The sequence below is a fragment of the Lates calcarifer genome, linkage group LG7_1 (genome assembly GCF_001640805.2).
Source record: "Lates calcarifer isolate ASB-BC8 linkage group LG7_1, TLL_Latcal_v3, whole genome shotgun sequence".
NCBI classification, from domain to species: Eukaryota; Metazoa; Chordata; class Actinopteri; family Centropomidae; genus Lates; species Lates calcarifer.
Window position 1 is genome coordinate 1,243,574 of NC_066839.1, and position 18,466 is coordinate 1,262,039.

The following is an 18,466-nucleotide window of genomic DNA, read 5'->3' on the forward strand; positions in this document are numbered from 1 at the left end:
TTCAGGGGTTTCGCATCATTAGCACAGATTTAGATCAAATGCAAATGAATGTGTGTTTCCAACCAGGCAGAGGTGGTTCACTGAGATAATCAGCTGGTGGTGAGAGAATGCTGCATTTCTCTGCTTCAGGTGTTAGTGTGAGGAAGGTTACAGTCGTTGCTTCGGTGAAGAAGCTCATGATTATGAGTTATGTTAAATGTAGGGCTGCTGAGTGAGAGAGAGAAAAAGACACAGAGAGAGGGGATGAGATTAAGAAGCAGCATATTCTCATATGAAACACAGGCTGAGATTTTTATTAACTCAGCTGCTGCAGCTCAATGAAGGAACAGCTCATCTCTGCCTCTCTCTCTCACACATCACTTCACTTAATCACACATTATCACTGTGTCCTCACTCATTACTACCTCTACGATGACACCATCCATCCACTGTGGCTGGTAATTGAAAGAAAAGGGGAGTAAGCAGAAACACCACGTCCATCGCTGAGGACTTTTAACCTCTAGAAAAGTCGGTTCACAGTCAAAGTCGTGTGTGAGATCACAGAAGAAACAACAAGTGTCATGAATGCTGGAAAACTACAAATGAACTGAGTTTCATTAGTTCCAACAAACCCGACAGAGTGAGACCTCCTCCTCCTCCTCCTCCCCCTCCTCCTCCTCCTCCTCCTCCTCCTCCCTCCAACTGAAGTTTCACTCATTCAATCAACAACCTTCAACATTTGAAGAACATGTTGCTCCTCTGGAAAAAAGTAAGCTCAGAGCTGCTGAAGTATCACTACGTACAGAAAAAACCTGCTTCAGCCACACTGTCTGTTTCCTCTCTAATCTTTACATTAAATGACTTTGACAAACACATTAAACTTAAACAGGTACAACCTCCTTCATTCCCATGGCTCATTAATGAAAAATAAGTTTAAGAGTTTATATTCTGGCTCTTTACTCGTGGTGACATGACACAACCACCAACAAGCCAGTGACGTCTGTTTTACAACTGCTTCATGATAAAAACATGAAGGGCGACGCTACAGAAGGAGAAGTGATCTTACCTGACTGTGAAGTCGTACGAGCAGGACGCCAACACTGTCTTACTGAACGGAGAAAACTGCAGGAAAAGGAGGAAAAACGGGACAATGATGATGTTTAATTACTTTAACTCACCATCGTACAGTTCTCACAGTTTATATTAAATCAACACAGAACACCAACAATCAAACGATCCAAACTATAGTAACATTTAAATTTCACTTTACTGTCGATACTTTTTGAAATGACAGCAACATCTTCAGAGTCTGTGGGTTGTGATTTAATCTATGTGCACTGCAGTGTCTCAGGGATTACTGAGAATGTCTGGCTTTAAGCTGATGAAACAATGCAGAGGCATAATAAAAAGAAATGACACAGCAGATGACCTGCAGAAAAATAAAAACACTATCTAAATGATGTGGATTCTCTGCTGAGTTACACCTCTTCATCTGTCCTGAGCTGGAGATGGAGCCTGTCCCTCATCTTGTAAAAAGGTGTGAAGGTTTTAAAAAATCGTGACATTTTTTTCCATCAAAGTGAAACACAGCTCCAGGCTACAGCTTTCTGTGCTCAGCAGTTCGAGGACTGTGCAGACACAGAGAGACTGAAAAGAGTCCACAGAGTAATTTCACCGACTGTCGGCTAAGCACTCTTAAATTAATTTATTCCTTCATTTGTTCCCCCTCTCTGCTTCTGACAGTTTCACCTTTCTTATCAGGCAGATTCAAACGGAGTCTCTGTCTCGTTTAGCACCTCGCTCTCTAACTCTCTCTTTCTGTCTCTCCTTTCAAATCACAGCTGCTTTATTGGCTTCATCTTTTATTACTAAAGCAAAATCAATGAAAATAACCTGACAGAGCAGCAGTGACGATGTTTCTCTGTCTAAAACTGGACAGTTCAACACAGACTCACATGCAGCTTGATTTTCTTCTTTGTCTCGTTTCCATTCAACCATTTAAATGTGAATCAGGTTTTTATCAAACTGAACGCAAACAGAAAATTCATTTTCATTTATTTCTGCTGAGATTGGAACAAAAAGCAGTTGAAGATCAGCTGGTGTCCTCATTCAGAACGGTGCAGACTGTCACCTGGGATTTCATTTCTTGCAGCTGACATGTACATATCTGTAAAACCTGGAACTTGTGAGAGACCACGAACACGATGCACCTGGACAGTGTCTTTCATTAGTCCACCCTGTCTTCAGTTCATAACCATGATTATTTATTGATTATTGTGTATTGTAGAGTTTTACTGATTATTGTCTGTTGTACAGTGTCTTTGAGTGTTCAGAAAGGTGCTTCTGAATAAAATGGATTATTATTATTATAACACAGGCTCTCTGTTGTCAAACCAGGCTGAGAACATCATCAGGGTTTCTCTCAGACTCAGTGGTCAAAGCTGTGATGGATGTTTACAGCTGCTGTGATAATGAAAAACAAAAACACAACCAGCTCAAATTTACTGGACAGAAAGTGTCTGTCTTTCACTTTCATTTGATCTCTTCTCTCTCCTTCTGCTGATCATGAATCCCCCTCACCACTTCTCTGCCCTCTCCAGTAAATCGATACAAGCCAACAGATTTGCAAACACACACACACACACACACACACACTCACACACACACTCACACACTCACACACACGTACAGTTTCAGCCTGAGCTCTCTGGATCGATTGGTGACACCTGTCCTGAAAAACCCTGCTTGAGCAAGACACTTCCTTGATTGGGTGAATTCAGGTGAACGTGTGTGTGTGTGTGTGTGTGTGTTTCTGTTTGCAGTTATGTGTGTGTGTGTGTGTGTGTGTGTGTGTGTGTGTGTGTGTGTGTGCATTCATGACGTCTGTGTGTGTGAAGTGACGTGTGCCTAATCTGAGTAACTGGGATGTGTTTGGGGACTCCTCTGCAGCTGTCTGTTCTCTCACACACAAACCCACACGAGTGTGTGTGTGTGTGTGTGTGTGTGTGTGTGTGTGTGTGTGTGGTCTTATTAGGTCCATTTCAGTGGGTGTTTTGATGCTGTCAGACTCTGCACTGCATCACACACACACACAGTTTGCTCTTAATGCTGAGAACAAAGTGCTGCTACATGACATTTGACGGAGCATGTGATCGGAAACAGAAACCAGCGTGTGTGTGTGAGTGTGAGTGTGTGTGTGTACCTTGACTCTGCGGATGGCGTAGGTGTGGCCTCGCAGTTGATTGACAGGCTGCCGCACGTTCCTCAGGTCCCACACACACACACTGCAGTCGACGGAGCCTGTGGCCACAACATTCTGCAGACAAACGACGAGTGAACAGTGAACACCACATTTAAAATGAGCCTCTCTCTGTATTAAAGGCTTAACAGCTGCTGAATCAGGTGGGCAGTTACCTGGTCGTATTTGCACCAATCACAGCTAAGGATCTCAGCGTTGTGTGCCGGGATGGCCAATCGACACGCAGCGGCCTTCAGATCCCACACTCTGAGTGTCCCGTCACCTGTGAGCAGACAGACACAGATACTGCTGCTTCAAAACTTCATCTGGACTCAGACTGATGCTAGCTGACGCTAGCTGCATGATCTGTGAGCGGGTTATTGGGCTGTTAGAAATATTAAAAGCTTGATCTGAAGCTGAAGATTTACACAGAGGGAGAGAGAGATGAGGAAAATATTTAGAGGAAAAATGAAACTGAAGGCAGATGGAGGAAGACAGGAAGAAAAAGGAGGATAATTGAGGGGAACACAGTCAGTGTGTTGAGTTTCTTCAGACGTCAGGTTTTTATTTTAGTGTGAGTGTCTCTGTAACCCTCTTCATTATGGCATCAACCCAACAGAGAATGTTTCTGTGTGGTTTTACTGGGCAGAGGTTGAGGGTCTGCCAACACACTGCACCAGTCATCGAGCAGCACCTTCACACTGCTCCTCCTCCTCCTCTTTCATTTCACAGCCGGCAGGTTCTGAGACACTTGCTCACACTCTGCAGTCTTTCCTCCTCTGAGCCAAAGTCAAACTGAAGGCTTCACTATGCTTCAGACGAACTCGAGGTGAAAACCTGCAGCTGCTGCAGCACAATCCAACAGATCTGACAGCATGATGATAGGATTCCTACAGAGACAGAGCTTTTTATTAAAGAGGAAGATCCTTTTAGTTTAACCACAAACATCTCTATATATCTCTACCAGACTCCATTGACAAAAACAGAGATTTAGTGTGTTTGTGTTACTGTGTGAGAATCAGATCCTTTACGTATGATAAACATATTCAGAGTCACCATCTGGAAACAGCAAACTAAAGAAATGTGCTTAATAGGATTATGTGACTGGGACTCTGGAGTGGTTCTTCTGAAACAACGCCATCTAAAGTCCCAGTGAAGCAAACAGGAAACGTAAACTGGCCGGGATATTTTGGAATGTGAGCTCAGGGGGAGAGAGGAAATAAACGGCGGTGAACAAATCCTGACTGTCTGTTGGAGGGAGCAGATTAAAGAGTACACCGAGGGAGTTTCTTCCTGGCTTCGCCTCATATTTACTGACCAGCAGATTAATCCTCTCCTCCCATTCACCATTTCCTCCTCTTCCTCTTCACTCCCTCAACCTCCTCTTCAATCCCAACGATGGATGAAAACCTAACGCACCCTCCCAGCATCAGACCACACCATCCCGCTCTTTATCGATCCTTTCATCAGTCTTTTAACCCCTCACATTTACCCTCTCACTCCCTTTTTATTCCTCTTCCTCACAATCCACTTCTCAGCCAGGCGTGGAAGCTGCTCTGGCATCAGCAAGTGGAAAACATGCCAACTAGACAGTGTGTGTGTGTGTGTGTGTGTGTCACTGTATACCACAGGGAAACACTTTAACATTGTGTTTCAACAAAGAGCATCTGGCTCTGCATGTAACTGTGTGTGTGTGTGTGTGTGTGTGTGTGTGTGTTCATTCTGCTGTGCATTAGAGGCTGACTTCTGTAAAAGGGTCTCACTCTATTACACCTGATATCTCTGCTGTATCAGCAGGTTCAGCTCACACACACACACACACACACACACACACACACACACACACACACACACACACCTCCTCCTATATGCAGCCACTTTGAAACTTCTTGCTGCGTCGCAACTTTAAAATGATGTCGATATAAAACACACTCACTGCTGGTGAACTGATCCTGACACATTACTGTGTTTTTATTTAAAGTAACACTGTGCAACTATTTTATCTTAAAGTATCTTCAGAGGTGATGGTTCATGGAGCCTCTGATCACCTGTTGTTTCTCTGTACCTGTGGTTGTTCAGGTTGGATCTCCCTCTGACTGAGTGACAGTCAGCAGATTAAACTGCTGAATCAGACCAGAGAGTTCAGAGTGAAGCTGAACTGTAGATCAGTTAAAAAGCAGCGTTCATCTCTGAGATCCAGGAAACTGACGCAAAGATCAAGAATCAGTTTGTGTGTTTGACTCAGAGCCCAAAACAAATAATCACCACTGCTGCTCAGCAAAGTTCCATTATTTAGAGGGAGTTTTATCGCTTTACTTGGAGGAAACAGGTGTTTTCTGATCGCTGATTGGACGAGGAATTCAACAGGATTCTGATTCAATTCATTTGATCTGGTTTTTAAAAATGTCACATAATCCCTATCTCAGGTTTCTCCACAGCATCTCTCATCCAGCTACACCTCCATCAAACACCCTTCAGCTGAGAGAAATATTCACCTCCTGCCTGATGTGACTGTGAGTTGAACCTCTGAGAGGAAAACACTTCACTGATTGGTTCATGTTGATCTGTTCTGAGCAGCTGAGCTCTGATATAGTTACTGTTGAGAGGAATAAAACCACCAGAGCACCTGATATTCAAACAGCTGTTCCTGTGTTCAAAGGAACCACTTCATCCCTGTTTCAGAGTCCAACTACTTCCTCTTGCTGATGGCATCTCTTGCAGCTAATCCTCTCTCTCCTCATGCGCTGACATTTGCATTTAAAAACATTTTTCTTGTTTCAGTAAATTTCCAGAGTCGAGGCTGAATGTGATCAGAGCAGGCGAGTGGGTGTCTGTAACAAACCAGGGAGCAGCATTCACACAGATTTACATGCTTGTTTTCATTGGCTGAAGAAGCTGAGATCAGCCACCTCCAAAGCTTACATATATATATGTATAGAAATACATATAAATATATATATGGTACAGTATCACCGGCCTGTAAACAACAGGGCGAGCTGGCAGAGCAGCTGCATCGTGAAACAAACAACCAAAGGAATTACACGCAGACTATGGAGACATGAAGACACTGAGCTTCTTTTATTATGGGATTACTGTTCATTGAAGCTGCCGTGCTCGTCTGCTTTACACTCTGGAAACGATGACAGAATACGAGCAGAGGTGAAGAATACGATCTATAGACTCTGAGCTTCACAGATCCAGGTATCTTACCAACTTAGATTCACATTTGTCCACAGTGGTTTAAAGCTCATTGTAACGGTGGCACGGTCCGTTACCAATGTAAAGAAGCAATATAATAATGAGTGTTGTTGTTGTTGGTTTGTTAGTGTTGCTTTGACTCGGAGCCTTCATGAGGCCACAGATCTTTGAAGGCTCTGCTGTTGGTGTCATTTATTACTGAAGGATCATTTCTCACCACATCTCAGCTGCAGTTACTTTATACTTTACACTTCACTGATGGTTCACTTTTTAATTATATATATTTAATTCACATTTCTCCCATGATTGTGCAGTAAAGCAGCAGAATCCATGATCAGCCTCTGTCAACTCGTCAACCAGGTCCAAACTGACCCCCCAATAAAAAACGATTTTAACGATTCAAATCTCAAAAGAAATCAGAGCACGTATGAAAAGATGAATGGCTGCACAGAATCAAAGACACAGGAGTCGAGGCTCTGAGAGGAAAACACTTCACTGATTGGCTCGTATTGATCCGCTCTGACCAATCGAGTGCTGCAGTCATCATCATGGACTGAGACTCTAATAAAAACTGAACCAACACCAGACTCCATTTAAAGTCATTCCCAGGCAGCTGCTCTGAACTTTTAACAACCAACCTGCTGTTAGTGTTTTAGTCATTTACTTTAACCACATTCTCCTGGTGACGCAGAGGATGAAGAGAGTTGGAAAGTTTGGGAAGGTGTAAAGAAGGAAACAGCCTTGTTGTTGTTGTTGTTGTTTACTGAGGCTCTGATTTGTTGCTGAGCTGAGACGAGCTGGCACCACACACACACACACACACACACACACACACACACACACTCGTATCCTCTCCTCTCCTGCTGATCCTGGAGGAGGGGATCTTGTGATCTTGTGTGGCGCTGAACCAAACTGGGGGATGGAGAGAGAGGGGGAGGAGGAGGAGAAACATGAGAAGATGTGAGGAGGAGAGGCAGAGAGGAGCATGGGAAACCCCGATAAGCTTATCGGAATGAGACGCCATCTGCCCCCTGCTTTCCCCATATCTCTGTCTTTCTCTCTCTCTCTCTCTTCAAAGTCAGCAGTGGCCTCTCATGCTAACCGCTAAACGCCACCAGAGGGGAAGCCTCCACAGGGAGATAAGGCAGCAATTCTCCACCGTACACTGATGCTAGCTAGTGCTGTTTGACAACTCATTATCATCCATCCATCCATCCACTCATCCATGAGACCCACCAGAATAACACATCACTGTGTAGTGTCATGTTTTATGTTCAATAAAAAATGTTCCAACGTGATCTTTGTGTGATGTAATCTCTCTCTGTCGTGGCCGACTGAATGTTTCTGACCTGTTATTAGAGAAAAAGCTACAAAAAGCTAATACATTAGGATAAGTCTGGAATTTTTAAACCTGGCCTTTATTTTGTTTCTGGGAGTAAATGACTGACAGGGTCAAACATATCTGGATTGTTCTTAGAAGTTTCTGACAACATTATGGTTAGAAGTCCTGCAGAGAACACACAGAAACATCGCTGTCTAACTACCAGACTCCATTGACAAAAACAGGGATTTAACCAGGAGCTGCTGGAATACCACTGCCTCCATCTGTTAGTGTGTCTGTGTTACTGTGTGGTACTTTTACTTCAGTAAAGTATCTGATTACTTCTTCCACCACTGAAAGTCCCACAGTAACACAGACACACTAACAGATGGAGGCAGTGGTATTCCAGCAGCTCCTGGTTAAATCCCTGTTTTTATCAATGGAGTCTGGTAGAGAGATATAGAGATGTTTCTGGTTAAAGGTTAAAGGTGAGTAAGGCTGCAGGTGGATGGAAACCCACTTATTATTTAACAGGCCTTTGTATTGTGATGACTGTGTACAGGAAGTCTTTGTAGGGCCGGTGGGCATCATGTGACCAGTCTAACGATTTAAATAAAGTAATTATTTTACAAGAATTAGAACAATTACCAATGAACTAGAAAGCAACATTTCAGTGTCACACTCCAAACCTCAAGCTGAAGCCTTGTGTTTCTCCAACACATCATCTCCTGCTTCGTGGCTTCAGGCTGGAGGCTGGAATCCTGCAGGGCCCCAGAGTTCAGTAAGTTCAGGTCAAGGAGACAAACGAATGTATCACAACAGCACAGCAGCAGCAGAGCCACGGCTTTCTGAGCACCAGGGAACACTTCCATTTATTTCCAACCTTTATCTGGGGACGCTGTGACTGAACACCAAGTTTCCTCCAGCTGCGCCTGGCTTCACTTTTATCATTTCAGTGAAAGCACAGTCCTCTGTGGGTTTACAGGGCCGCTCCACTGAGATAGCTGACTTTAAATGGACTACTGAAAGGTCGACTCTCTTTCCCCCGGTCAGTTGCACCACCACTGGGACCTGCTTTAGTCCCCTGCCATGAAACTGGGAACTACACTATTACACCCATCATCCATACATCCATCTTTAACACCCAGCATCTACTACACCACACACAGGACTCTGACTGCTGCCATTACAAACACCTTCTAAATGATACTCACTGCCTGATAATAAGACTGAATCATCATTTCAGTTCCCCTCCTGATCCAGACTTCACGTTCATGTCAGACATCCTGTTTTTAGAGAAGCTGCAGTAAGTCTCACACAGACGCTGCAGTAGCAGTTTCTTATTTCTGGACTTGATTTACCTGTGAAGCAACAGCAAAGGTGAAGAGGGCTGATTTTAGACACTGTACAAACCTACAGAAAACATTTTCACTTCCCACTCTGAGAAATACGTTAAGGTTGTAACGTCTGCCGCTGAACGTTCTGATGAACAAAAAGACCAAACGTGAGCACTCGGCCCAATTCACTATGATCAGCTCCTTTCCAATCATCAATAACTGATCATGGCTCACTGACATCACCTGGGTCATTAAGCCAAAGACGAACATTTAACGTCCAGCAAAAAAAGAATTAAAGAATGAGTTGTTTTTCTCTCCTCACTAACACCTCCTCTCTTTTCCCATCTGAAGTGAATCGACCATGTGGAGTAAAAGTGTGTGTTAGCAAATTATCACGACTTATTGATTCAGTAAAACTCTGAAGTCATGTTATATCAGGACGCTCTCTCTCTCTATTGATCGCTGCCGTCCTCTCATGACAGCTCTGACCAGGCCTGCAGAGTCCTGTATCAGCAGCAGCTCTGAGGCCTTCCTGGTCATGTGTGTGTCACAGCTGATTGCTCCTAATGTGGCCTGTGAAACCTCAGATAGGCTGTGACTCTGTATTTTCTATCAGTCCTCTGGTCCCTCTACTTTATCCACCATGCCTGGCTCGATGGCTCCTACTTTTTATTTACGTATCTATAATATAGATTTTCTATTGATCCAACCGATGAATCAGCTAATCATTGCAGGTCTGCCTCTCCTGGATAATTACACAGAAAACTACAGAGTGAGATCACTGTGGAGTCATCAACAAATAATTAAATAAATGCTCATCTCATTTTAAAGCTCACAGTAACAGATCTACAGAGGAGTATCTGGACATGAAACAGTAAGGCTGAAATGTTGATAATAACTGTACAGGTTATGTTGGTTATGTGTGCTTACTGCAGCTTGATTTCATTCAGCCATGAATCCTGGAGTCTGCTCTGGGAAACACAGAGGACAGTTACAGTTTCCCCTCAGGCCAGGACGTAACACAGCCACTTTCAAAGAGGTGAACAACAACAACACAACTATGACAGCGTGTGTGTGTGTGTGTGTGTGATGGACGCCTGCTATCAATTATTTAACCAGACACTACCTGGTACAAACACAAACACACAGGTATGATTAACAGAACGACTGTGTGTCAGTGTTCTGTAAAAACATCATTCAGCTGGTGACAAAACACAAACACACAGACAGAGCTGCCACTGGGAGAACAGATAGAGCCACAGCTCTCACACACAGCTGGACGCTACGTTTCATGATAACATGACTTTGTTGTGACGGTTAGAAAATGTGGTGACAAATCAACATGAAGGATGATTAGTTTGTTGTAGAGCAGCACACTGAAGGTTTGATTATTTTATCTTCAGCTGAAATATTAAGTCATTTCACTTCTTTATTCAGCACAGTTCAGATTCATTCAGACTGTGACACCACAGAGTGTAAACATGGTGATATGGTTATATGACCACCTGTTGGTTCGACACACTCAGTGATTGGTCAGGATCAATCTGATCAATCAGACACTGCACACTGTGACTGTCTAATCTGACATGGTGACAAAGAAACAGTGCAACATGTCGACTGATATTTACTTCTGAACTGAGCTGAACTTCACCTGACATTTCAGACTGAACTGCATCAAGTCTGTGCTCAGTACTTTATGATCATCTTCATCTGACCCGTCCCTTCATGCCCTGATTTCAACTGAAGGAAAGTCAGAGTGAACCTTCAGGGGAAAGAAAAACAGAGAGAAATGAAACACCGACAGGAAGTAGAGCACAAACAAGACAAACGACTGAACTGGATTCAGCTTAATTGCACTGAGCTGAAGCAGGTGGCACAGACACACAGAGAGATAAACACACAGGGTCATTAGTTCCTGCTGCAGGTCAGGAAGCAGAGTGGAGCTCCTGACCCTCACCTCAGGCTGCTGCAGTAAACCACTCATCAACTGGGCACTGTGACAAACAGCTCTCCTCTCACTGAGCTTTTTCACACTCCAAATAATTCAGTCTGCACTCAGGTCTTCAGTGACTCTGGAGGCAAAGTCACTGCTGATTACAACACGGTATAAAGTACATATTTAATGAAGTGTTCAGGTGTTTCTGATTTTTATTTACATTATCACTAAATGGACCTGAGCTCTCCTGTGAGTCGGCTGTGACAGAGCTGATCTGGGTGCAGCAGTGAACATGGAGGTGGACGGTCAGGTCTCAGTAAATCAGTTAGCTGCAGAGCTCCAGAGCTGCAGTGGAGGACTTATCTGATCTGAGCTCAGTCTGCTCAGATCTAATGAGCTCAAACTCAACAAATAACACCTGACCTCTGAATTATGAATTAAACTACTCTATGACTTCAAATAAAACTGCACGTACGTCGTTAGTGTTGTGATACACTGGCTGTTTTAACAAGTGTGTTATTTTACTTTTGGATCATTTTATTTAAGGTTGTAGAAACAAAACTGAAAATGAAAGTTTGATAAAAATTGTGCATAAATTTAATTGATGTCTCACAAAGAAGAAAAAAACACTTCAACCCCAGAGCAACAGGAGCTTAACATCTCCCTGGTTATAAAATCTCATCAGAGATTTCCGCTCGCTCTCACAAACCAATTAACCCAAACTCATTAGCCAACTAGTTTCAGTGATACTGAACTAAAGACAGCTGCCGCACATTTGATTCCAGCTGCTCGACAATCTGATCAGAGAGCTGATGAAACGCACGGCTCCTCCCCTCTGATAAAGTTATCGTACGCTCCCACGCAAACGGATAAGATAATCCCAGCTCTCCCTCCGGGCACAAACTCATTGACTTAATGGTCTTCTGAATGACGCCGATACCGATTCAAACGCTCACTTCCTCGATAGAGCAAGAGGAGGAGGAGGAGGAGGAGGAGGAGGAGGAGGAGGAGCTTCACCACCACCACAGGTCTACCTCCACTTTACTCTGATCTTTTCCTCTCAAGTTCTGCATTTTCAGTTTTTACAGAACATTTACACCCAGTGAGAGGTAATATAGTAAATATAATAGGTAATATGACTGAGACCTCTGTTTAGTTGTGTAAGAATGAAGTAAAGGTTTTACACACTCAAGCTACAAACTGTAACATCAGGCCACAATCAACACTGCTCCTAACGGACCGCTCACACCAAAACTGACAATAACCCATGTGTGATATCAATAATGTGACTGTGTGCAATAATGCAGCAGTACATGTACACTCAACTGTGCAACATCAATACCTCCTAGGTGCAATAATGCAATCTCAGCAGCTGAGTCTGAACCAGTTCATCTCACTTATTCATGGATTTATTTTATGATTGTTTTGTATTTATTCACATGTACTGATCTCACTCACTTTGTTAATTACTTCTGTTTATTCATTTCTATTCACTGCTGCTCTTAATATTGCACTCTCTCTCCACTGTGGGAATAATAAAGATCTTTTATAGTTAAACCTACGCTTACAAAGTAAAGTCATCATATAAAACCTTTCATGAATCAGTGGAAATGTGAAGCTGGAACTTGTTTTTGTGGATAATGAAGAAGTTGCTACAGCTCCAGATCAGACTCAGAGCAAACCACCTTTAAAGATCCTCCATGTGTCACCTCAACATCCTCTTTAAACTGCAGAGGCTGAAACATGGAAACCGGTTGTGACTCTGACTTCAAACTTTGAGTCAGTGACAGAAGATCAACCTGAACTTTCCTCAGTGAAGTGAGAATTTCAGAATCTCTGCAGCAAACTGCTCACACAACATCAACACTGCAACACCGCCACCTTGTGGTGAGATAATATTAACCTCATACTGAGCACAACTGAAATCATTACATTCAGTTTTCACAGATGTCTGAAGCAATCTGAGGTTCAGATTCACAGCAGAATAATCTCAGGTCTTACCTGAGGCTGAGGCAAAGCATCCTGGGATGTGAGGAGACCAAATGGTGCTGTAGATGACCCCTTCATGACCTCTGAGAGTAGTCAGTGAGTGGCTGAGAGCAGAGTCCCACTGGAAGGAACAGAACAAATCACATCACAGTCAGAAGAGAGAAGAAACAGAGGACTGAAAAAGACGCACAAAGACAAACATCTCACCACTTTGGCCGTGTGATCCCACGACCCAGAGACGATGAGGTTCTCTCCTCTGGTCTGACTCCAGTCCACAGCGTACACCTTCACACACACATCCAGAGTCAGATACAGCAGCCTTCTATGAACAAGTGTGTGTGTGTGTGTGTGTGTGTGTGTGTGTGTCATACCTCTTGTGTGTGTTCTTTGGCCACCCTGAGCGGAGCGCTGTGATTGGCTATGTCCCACAGCTGCAGGCTGCCGTCTCCACCCCCGGCAACCAAGACATGTTCATTGGTTTCACTCCACGCCACATCGAACAGACCGTCACTCCACTCCCAGCTGACACACACACACACACACACAGAAACAGCTGTTAACATTATGTTGAAAATCTTAAAATATGAAAAAAGAGAAAATGTACCTCCTCACTAGAGAGACTCCTGACTCCGTCTCATCCAGGACCAGAAGAGCACCACAACCTACAAACATTTTATTTAATTCATTTTACCATATTCTTAAAAACATCACTCACAGATAAAAGTGAAAGGAAACGGTGTCGTCACTCACGACTGTACTGACCAGCTAGTCCATAGTACTGGGAGGCAGCACAGGCCACTCTGTTGGGGATGAACGGAGACACTTCCACAGCGTAGCCGTGACGGGCCGGACTGCGAAACACCTTCATCATCATCATCAGCAGCAGCAGCAGCAGCAGCAGCAGCAGCAGCAGCTACCTGCAGCCCCACAGAGCCACCTGCTGGAAAAACAGAAAGTCAGAGAGGAGGAGGCTGTGGGAGAAAACACTGAACTCTTTTCTTTCACTGAAACTTCTGTCTCTGTAACATGTGAGCTGAGAACAACAGTAGACTGTTGGGCTGACTGGAACACTGCTGCCACTAATTTTAAATAACAGATGAAAACCATTCATGAACATCTTTGATGTTGACCTCCACCGTAGCAGGTAACACGAAAACAGCCAAACGTCGCAGTTAACACAGATAAAATAAATAAATTAATTTAATTTAATTAATAACTAACCAGTTTCACAGTTTAACGTTGAGTCGACGTGTTAAAACATCTGTAAACCGGTTCAGAAATCCATTAGTGAAGACGTTTCTCCCGCTCAGCAGCTCCTCTGCTTCTCACTGTTTACTGTACAGCACCTTTCACCACTTCCGTGTTTTTATCACGTGACCAACTAACCCGGATTGAACTCTAATTGTAGAGAGGCGTCGGTAGAGGGCGGTGTTCCCACTGGATTCAACAGAGCCGTTCACTTTTAACTGAAAAACAAGAACTATTTATCAAACTCGTTCATACTAATGATAATAATACATTGGCTGAAGCAGTATTATTAAGAATATTCATATTTTATTTGCATTTGAACATTTGTTAGGAAATCACACCATTTTATCTTTTTCTTCTTGGTGTCATTTATCAGCCACAAACAAACAAACAAACAAAGACTAAATCTGACACTGATTGGACAGTTACTGTCTAAATATCTTGATTGTCTGCACTTGTCACTCTGATAATAAATCCTCCTTATTATCTGATTAATTAACTTCTTTAATCGGTTGGTCAGTAAAACATCATCAAACAGTGAGAAATGTTAAAACTGTGTGGTGCCTGTTATAAATCACTTAGATGGCTGCTCATCTAAGAAACATTTACTTTGCTCCTAACAGAGAGAAAACAGTTCCAGGGTTTAACGCTGTGAGTGAGGTCTGACACTGTGACCTGTAGGCTGCGGTTACATCTTTCCTACTGTTTAAACTCAACATCCACTGCATTCCATATAATAAATATAGATTATTTCACATTTTAAAGCAACATCATGGAACCATTTGACCTTCAAATAACAGCTTTTCCCACATATAAAGAAAAACTGTGTTTACTTCACTTTGAAGAATAATTCATAAATCAAAACACAGATTACTGTTACAATAGGATTTTATTATAAATGGCACCAAAAACATAGGAAAGGAGAAGTTCAGCTACAGTATAATAAAAAAGAGAAAACTTCTCTGTCTGATTATTGACGTCCTGTAGAATGTGATCCATGCAGTATTGATAAAAAAGTCAAATATAAAACAGTTTGGGATCACTGAAAATTCGTAGCACCAAACTCAGCCTCGTGCAGAAGCTGCTGTATCTTGGTTCTGACCAACGACTGCTTTTCTGCAGAAAGTCTTCTCATGGCTGGAGCCAAGCTCAGCAGGAAGAGAGTAACATCGTCTCTCTGATCCACATCCAGGTTCCTCTGCGTCTCCCTGGTCTCCATCCTCCTCAGGTACTCCTCCAGCAGACTGTCGCTGCTCTTCCTCTTGGCTCGAGTCGGTCTGGACGGCACGCCGCACTCCTCCTCCTCCTCGTCCGTGTGATCTAAAATCTCAGTCACCACAATTTCCTGCTCCTCTGATTTCAGGTGGTTGAGCCTGGATGTCGTGCTGGACGGCGGCGGGCTGCAGACAGCCTGACGGTGCTGGAGATCAAGCTGCGGGACAGCGGGAGGCATCAGCTGATCCGAGGGCTGTGAGGAAGAGTGTGGAGAAACTAAGGATGTGGCCAAAGCTGTAACTGACTGCATCATCATCTCAAACAGCTCCTTCATGTTAGCATGTTGGACGTGCTGTGTTTGCACGCTGTCGTCTTTAGCAGCAGAGTCTGAGGTCACCTCAATCTTTGCCTCTTTAAGTCTGATAGCGTCTCCGTTGGCGGGAGACGGTCGCTTCCTCGGGACGAACTCTGAGAAGGACGACGATGACGATGATGTTGTTGTTGCGTCTGCTACAGCGAAGCCTTGAAAGACAGATAAAACTATTACACTGGATTTTCTTTACTATTCAGATCCTTTACGTAAGTCAAAGTATCAAACAACAACACAAACAAAACAAACAAACAACAAAACATCTCATCTACGAACCGTAGTTCTCGTCGTCGTCGCTCCTCGTCTCTGTGGTCGTACTGCAGCCCACCATTTCAGCCGAGTGCAGCTGGGAGGGCTGCGGGTCCAGAGCCCAGCCGTTGGTGCCTGCAGCTCTGGCGTCGATAAACGGGTTTAAAAACGACAAAATGGACGAGTATCTCCACGGCCTGTAGTTTAACAGCCCCACGCCGCTCTCACGTCTCTCTTTCTCTCTCTGCCTTTCCCTCCTGTGTTGGTCTCTCAGAGTCTTCCACTTCCTCCTGCATTCAGACTCTGAACAACACATGAAGAAAACGAGACGTTCACTTTACTTTTCTTTCAACAGGCCCCAGGAAAAGACCAAAACCAGCACTACGTCTCCCACTAACACGTCCTGTGTGTAATAAAACCTGTCTTCTTCCTCTGAGCCACAGAGATTCACTGTACAAAAATAAAAACATTTTAAACCAAATATATTTGATTTTAATATTTACATCCTCCAAAAGCCAACGCCTCTGAAACAGTGTGAATACACACTGAACATTAAAACCTTCATAACTCGGTGTAACTGTGCTGTTGTTTCAGATTTATGCCTCAGTAGGAACCAATGAGCTCGGAGCTGAAAACCACTGACAGTCGGAACGTATTTAAACACGGACACGTATTGTTTTGATCTTTTTCATCAGGGAATTAGATTAAATTACATAAATAAAATGTTTTGTTGGAGTGTATCTGTCTGGCCACATCAACACTGCATCGTTTAGGTGACTTTTTTCATCACGTCGACTTCACCGCGCGGTTGTTTTTTCGCCGTTAAACGGTAGAAAACTTGAGCCTCTCACCGGGAACACCAACGATCTCCGCGACCTGCCTCCACGAGTCCGCCCTCATGTTCAGGTCCCGGTAGGTCAGTGAGTTTGTGTCGTAGAGACTCGGGAAGCCGGAGACGGCCATGATCAGTTTGTACTCCATGTTTGTTGGAAACTTCTGTACCTGCCCGAAGCAACGGAGCGAGAGGAATAGGAAAAAAACAACGGTGTGATTCCGTTTCCGGTTCGAATGTAAACAAACGCTATTGGCTGCGGTTCCGCGCGTCACAGCTCATTTGCATAAAATGTGCGCAATGTTATTGTTTTTCATTCATCTGCATTTACTTACGTTTTATTTTTTATAATTTTATTGTTTCATTGTCGTAATTCTCAATTCTTTTTTTTTTTAAATTAATTATCGTCTGTTTTTGTTTTCATCTTTCTGTGTTTTAATCTTTCTCTCTCTCTTTGGACACTTTCACTAATAAAATAAAAACACCAATATTATAATTATTTCCTCAAAATGTTGAACTGTTCCTGTATAAGTCACCATGCCATGTTTTAGACCAAGAAAGTCAAAGGTTTTGGTTCCATTTAAACGTCCTGTATCAGAAATGGACAAAATATTCACCGACAGTGACTTAAAGGCCTAAATCCAGATGTCAGCTTTTACTGAGGTTTATCTCAGTACATGATTCCCAATTTACACTGGGACAGTTTTGGTTGCTCAGTACAGACAGGATGAATCATAACAGCACTGTGACATAGGGTTAGGTTAGGGTGAGGGTTGTGATACAGAGAGACAGGACGTCTCTCTCAGACGTGTCTGCACCCTGCTTTGACTTTGTTTCCACATTCAGCTCTGACTGGCTCGCTGAGCCGTCGTCAGCATTTGTTTTCGTGGTGTTTCATCTGGGCGTGGCCTGATGCTACAGGACATTAGCATAACTCCCTGTGAATACCTTCAGCTACAAAGACACAGGAAGCAGCAGGATGTCCCAGCGGCTGAGAGCTGGGCAGCGTTCAGCAGCTTTGGTTGAGCCACACTTAGTAACAACAATACACACAACAACAGCTCATGTGAATCCCACAGAGAGCGGACACAGCTGCAGCACACAGTGTCAACAGCAACTTTCCAAATCCAAAGGAACCTGCTGCTCATGAAAAACAAGGAGGATTGTAAGTCTCACTAGTTTCCTCTAGGAGGCGTCATCGCTCCAACAAGTCCTGAACTCAGCCTCCAGACCTGAGTTCACTGTGGGGATCAGATGTAAGAAAAGACTCCTCAAACACACCTGGTCCTCAGTCCTCCTGTAAAACATCACTGACTGACTGAAGACTGGATCTCTCGATCATGAGGTCCTATCCTGTCATATTCATTTCATTCATCTATCCATCTAATAAATTACCAGAGAAACTGATATAAATATAAAGTAACTTCCCAGTGGGTGTCAGGTGATACAGCATGCTGCGTTACTGTGACTCTCTCCCATTTTATTCATTGATTTATTGATTTTAGATTGTAAAAACTTTAACCTCAGAGACTAATACAGTTCCAGTATGTACAT

General features: G+C 43.4%; 2 protein-coding genes across 5 annotated transcripts in view; both read right to left on the reverse strand.

Moving 5' to 3' along the window:
* The window catches only part of pex7 (peroxisomal biogenesis factor 7), a 30,379-nt gene extending 16,012 nt beyond the window's left edge, over positions 1 to 14,367 (reverse strand). Inside the window, exons 1-9 of one of the 3 annotated variants that reach the window (XM_018674624.2) lie at positions 14,220 to 14,367; positions 13,761 to 13,938; positions 13,603 to 13,660; positions 13,370 to 13,520; positions 13,206 to 13,283; positions 13,011 to 13,119; positions 3,394 to 3,500; positions 3,182 to 3,295; positions 1,046 to 1,101 (exon numbers count right to left, since the gene is read on the reverse strand). In XM_018674624.2, the coding sequence (XP_018530140.1) occupies positions 1,046 to 1,101; positions 3,182 to 3,295; positions 3,394 to 3,500; positions 13,011 to 13,119; positions 13,206 to 13,283; positions 13,370 to 13,520; positions 13,603 to 13,660; positions 13,761 to 13,875 (788 nt within the window). In that variant the 5' untranslated portion in view covers positions 13,876 to 13,938; positions 14,220 to 14,367. The remainder of the gene's footprint in view (positions 1 to 1,045; positions 1,102 to 3,181; positions 3,296 to 3,393; positions 3,501 to 13,010; positions 13,120 to 13,205; positions 13,284 to 13,369; positions 13,521 to 13,602; positions 13,661 to 13,760; positions 13,939 to 14,219) is intronic. The other 2 variants (XM_018674625.2, XM_051071640.1) reach the window with 2 other exon arrangements.
* A 165-nt stretch (positions 14,368 to 14,532) lies between these two features.
* LOC108882240 (uncharacterized) lies at positions 14,533 to 17,152 on the reverse strand. 2 transcript variants are annotated; one of them, XM_018674627.2, is made up of 4 exons: positions 16,932 to 17,152; positions 16,108 to 16,383; positions 15,859 to 15,983; positions 14,533 to 15,714 (listed from the first exon to the last, which is right to left on the reverse strand). In XM_018674627.2, the coding sequence occupies exons 1-4, from the start codon at positions 17,059 to 17,061 to the stop codon at positions 15,286 to 15,288; spliced, it is 960 nt and encodes a 319-aa protein (XP_018530143.1). In that variant the 5' UTR covers positions 17,062 to 17,152; the 3' UTR covers positions 14,533 to 15,285. The 2 variants fall into 2 exon arrangements, with proteins under 2 accessions (XP_018530143.1, XP_018530142.1); XM_018674626.2 differs by having other exon boundaries at positions 14,533 to 15,983.
* Between the last annotated feature and the right edge of the window lie 1,314 nt (positions 17,153 to 18,466).

Excerpts from the sequence above, each read along its gene's own strand:
- LOC108882240 (XM_018674626.2), bottom strand. The coding sequence starts at position 17,061 with ATGGAGTACAAACTGATCATGGCCGTCTCCGGCTTCCCGAGTCTCTAC. Across the intron at positions 16,384-16,931 it reads GGAGATCGTTGGTGTTCCCG|AGTCTGAATGCAGGAGGAAG; the intron begins GTGAGAGGCTCA and ends TGTGTTGTTCAG. Across the intron at positions 15,984-16,107 it reads CGACGACGACGAGAACTACG|GCTTCGCTGTAGCAGACGCA; the intron begins GTTCGTAGATGA and ends CTGTCTTTCAAG.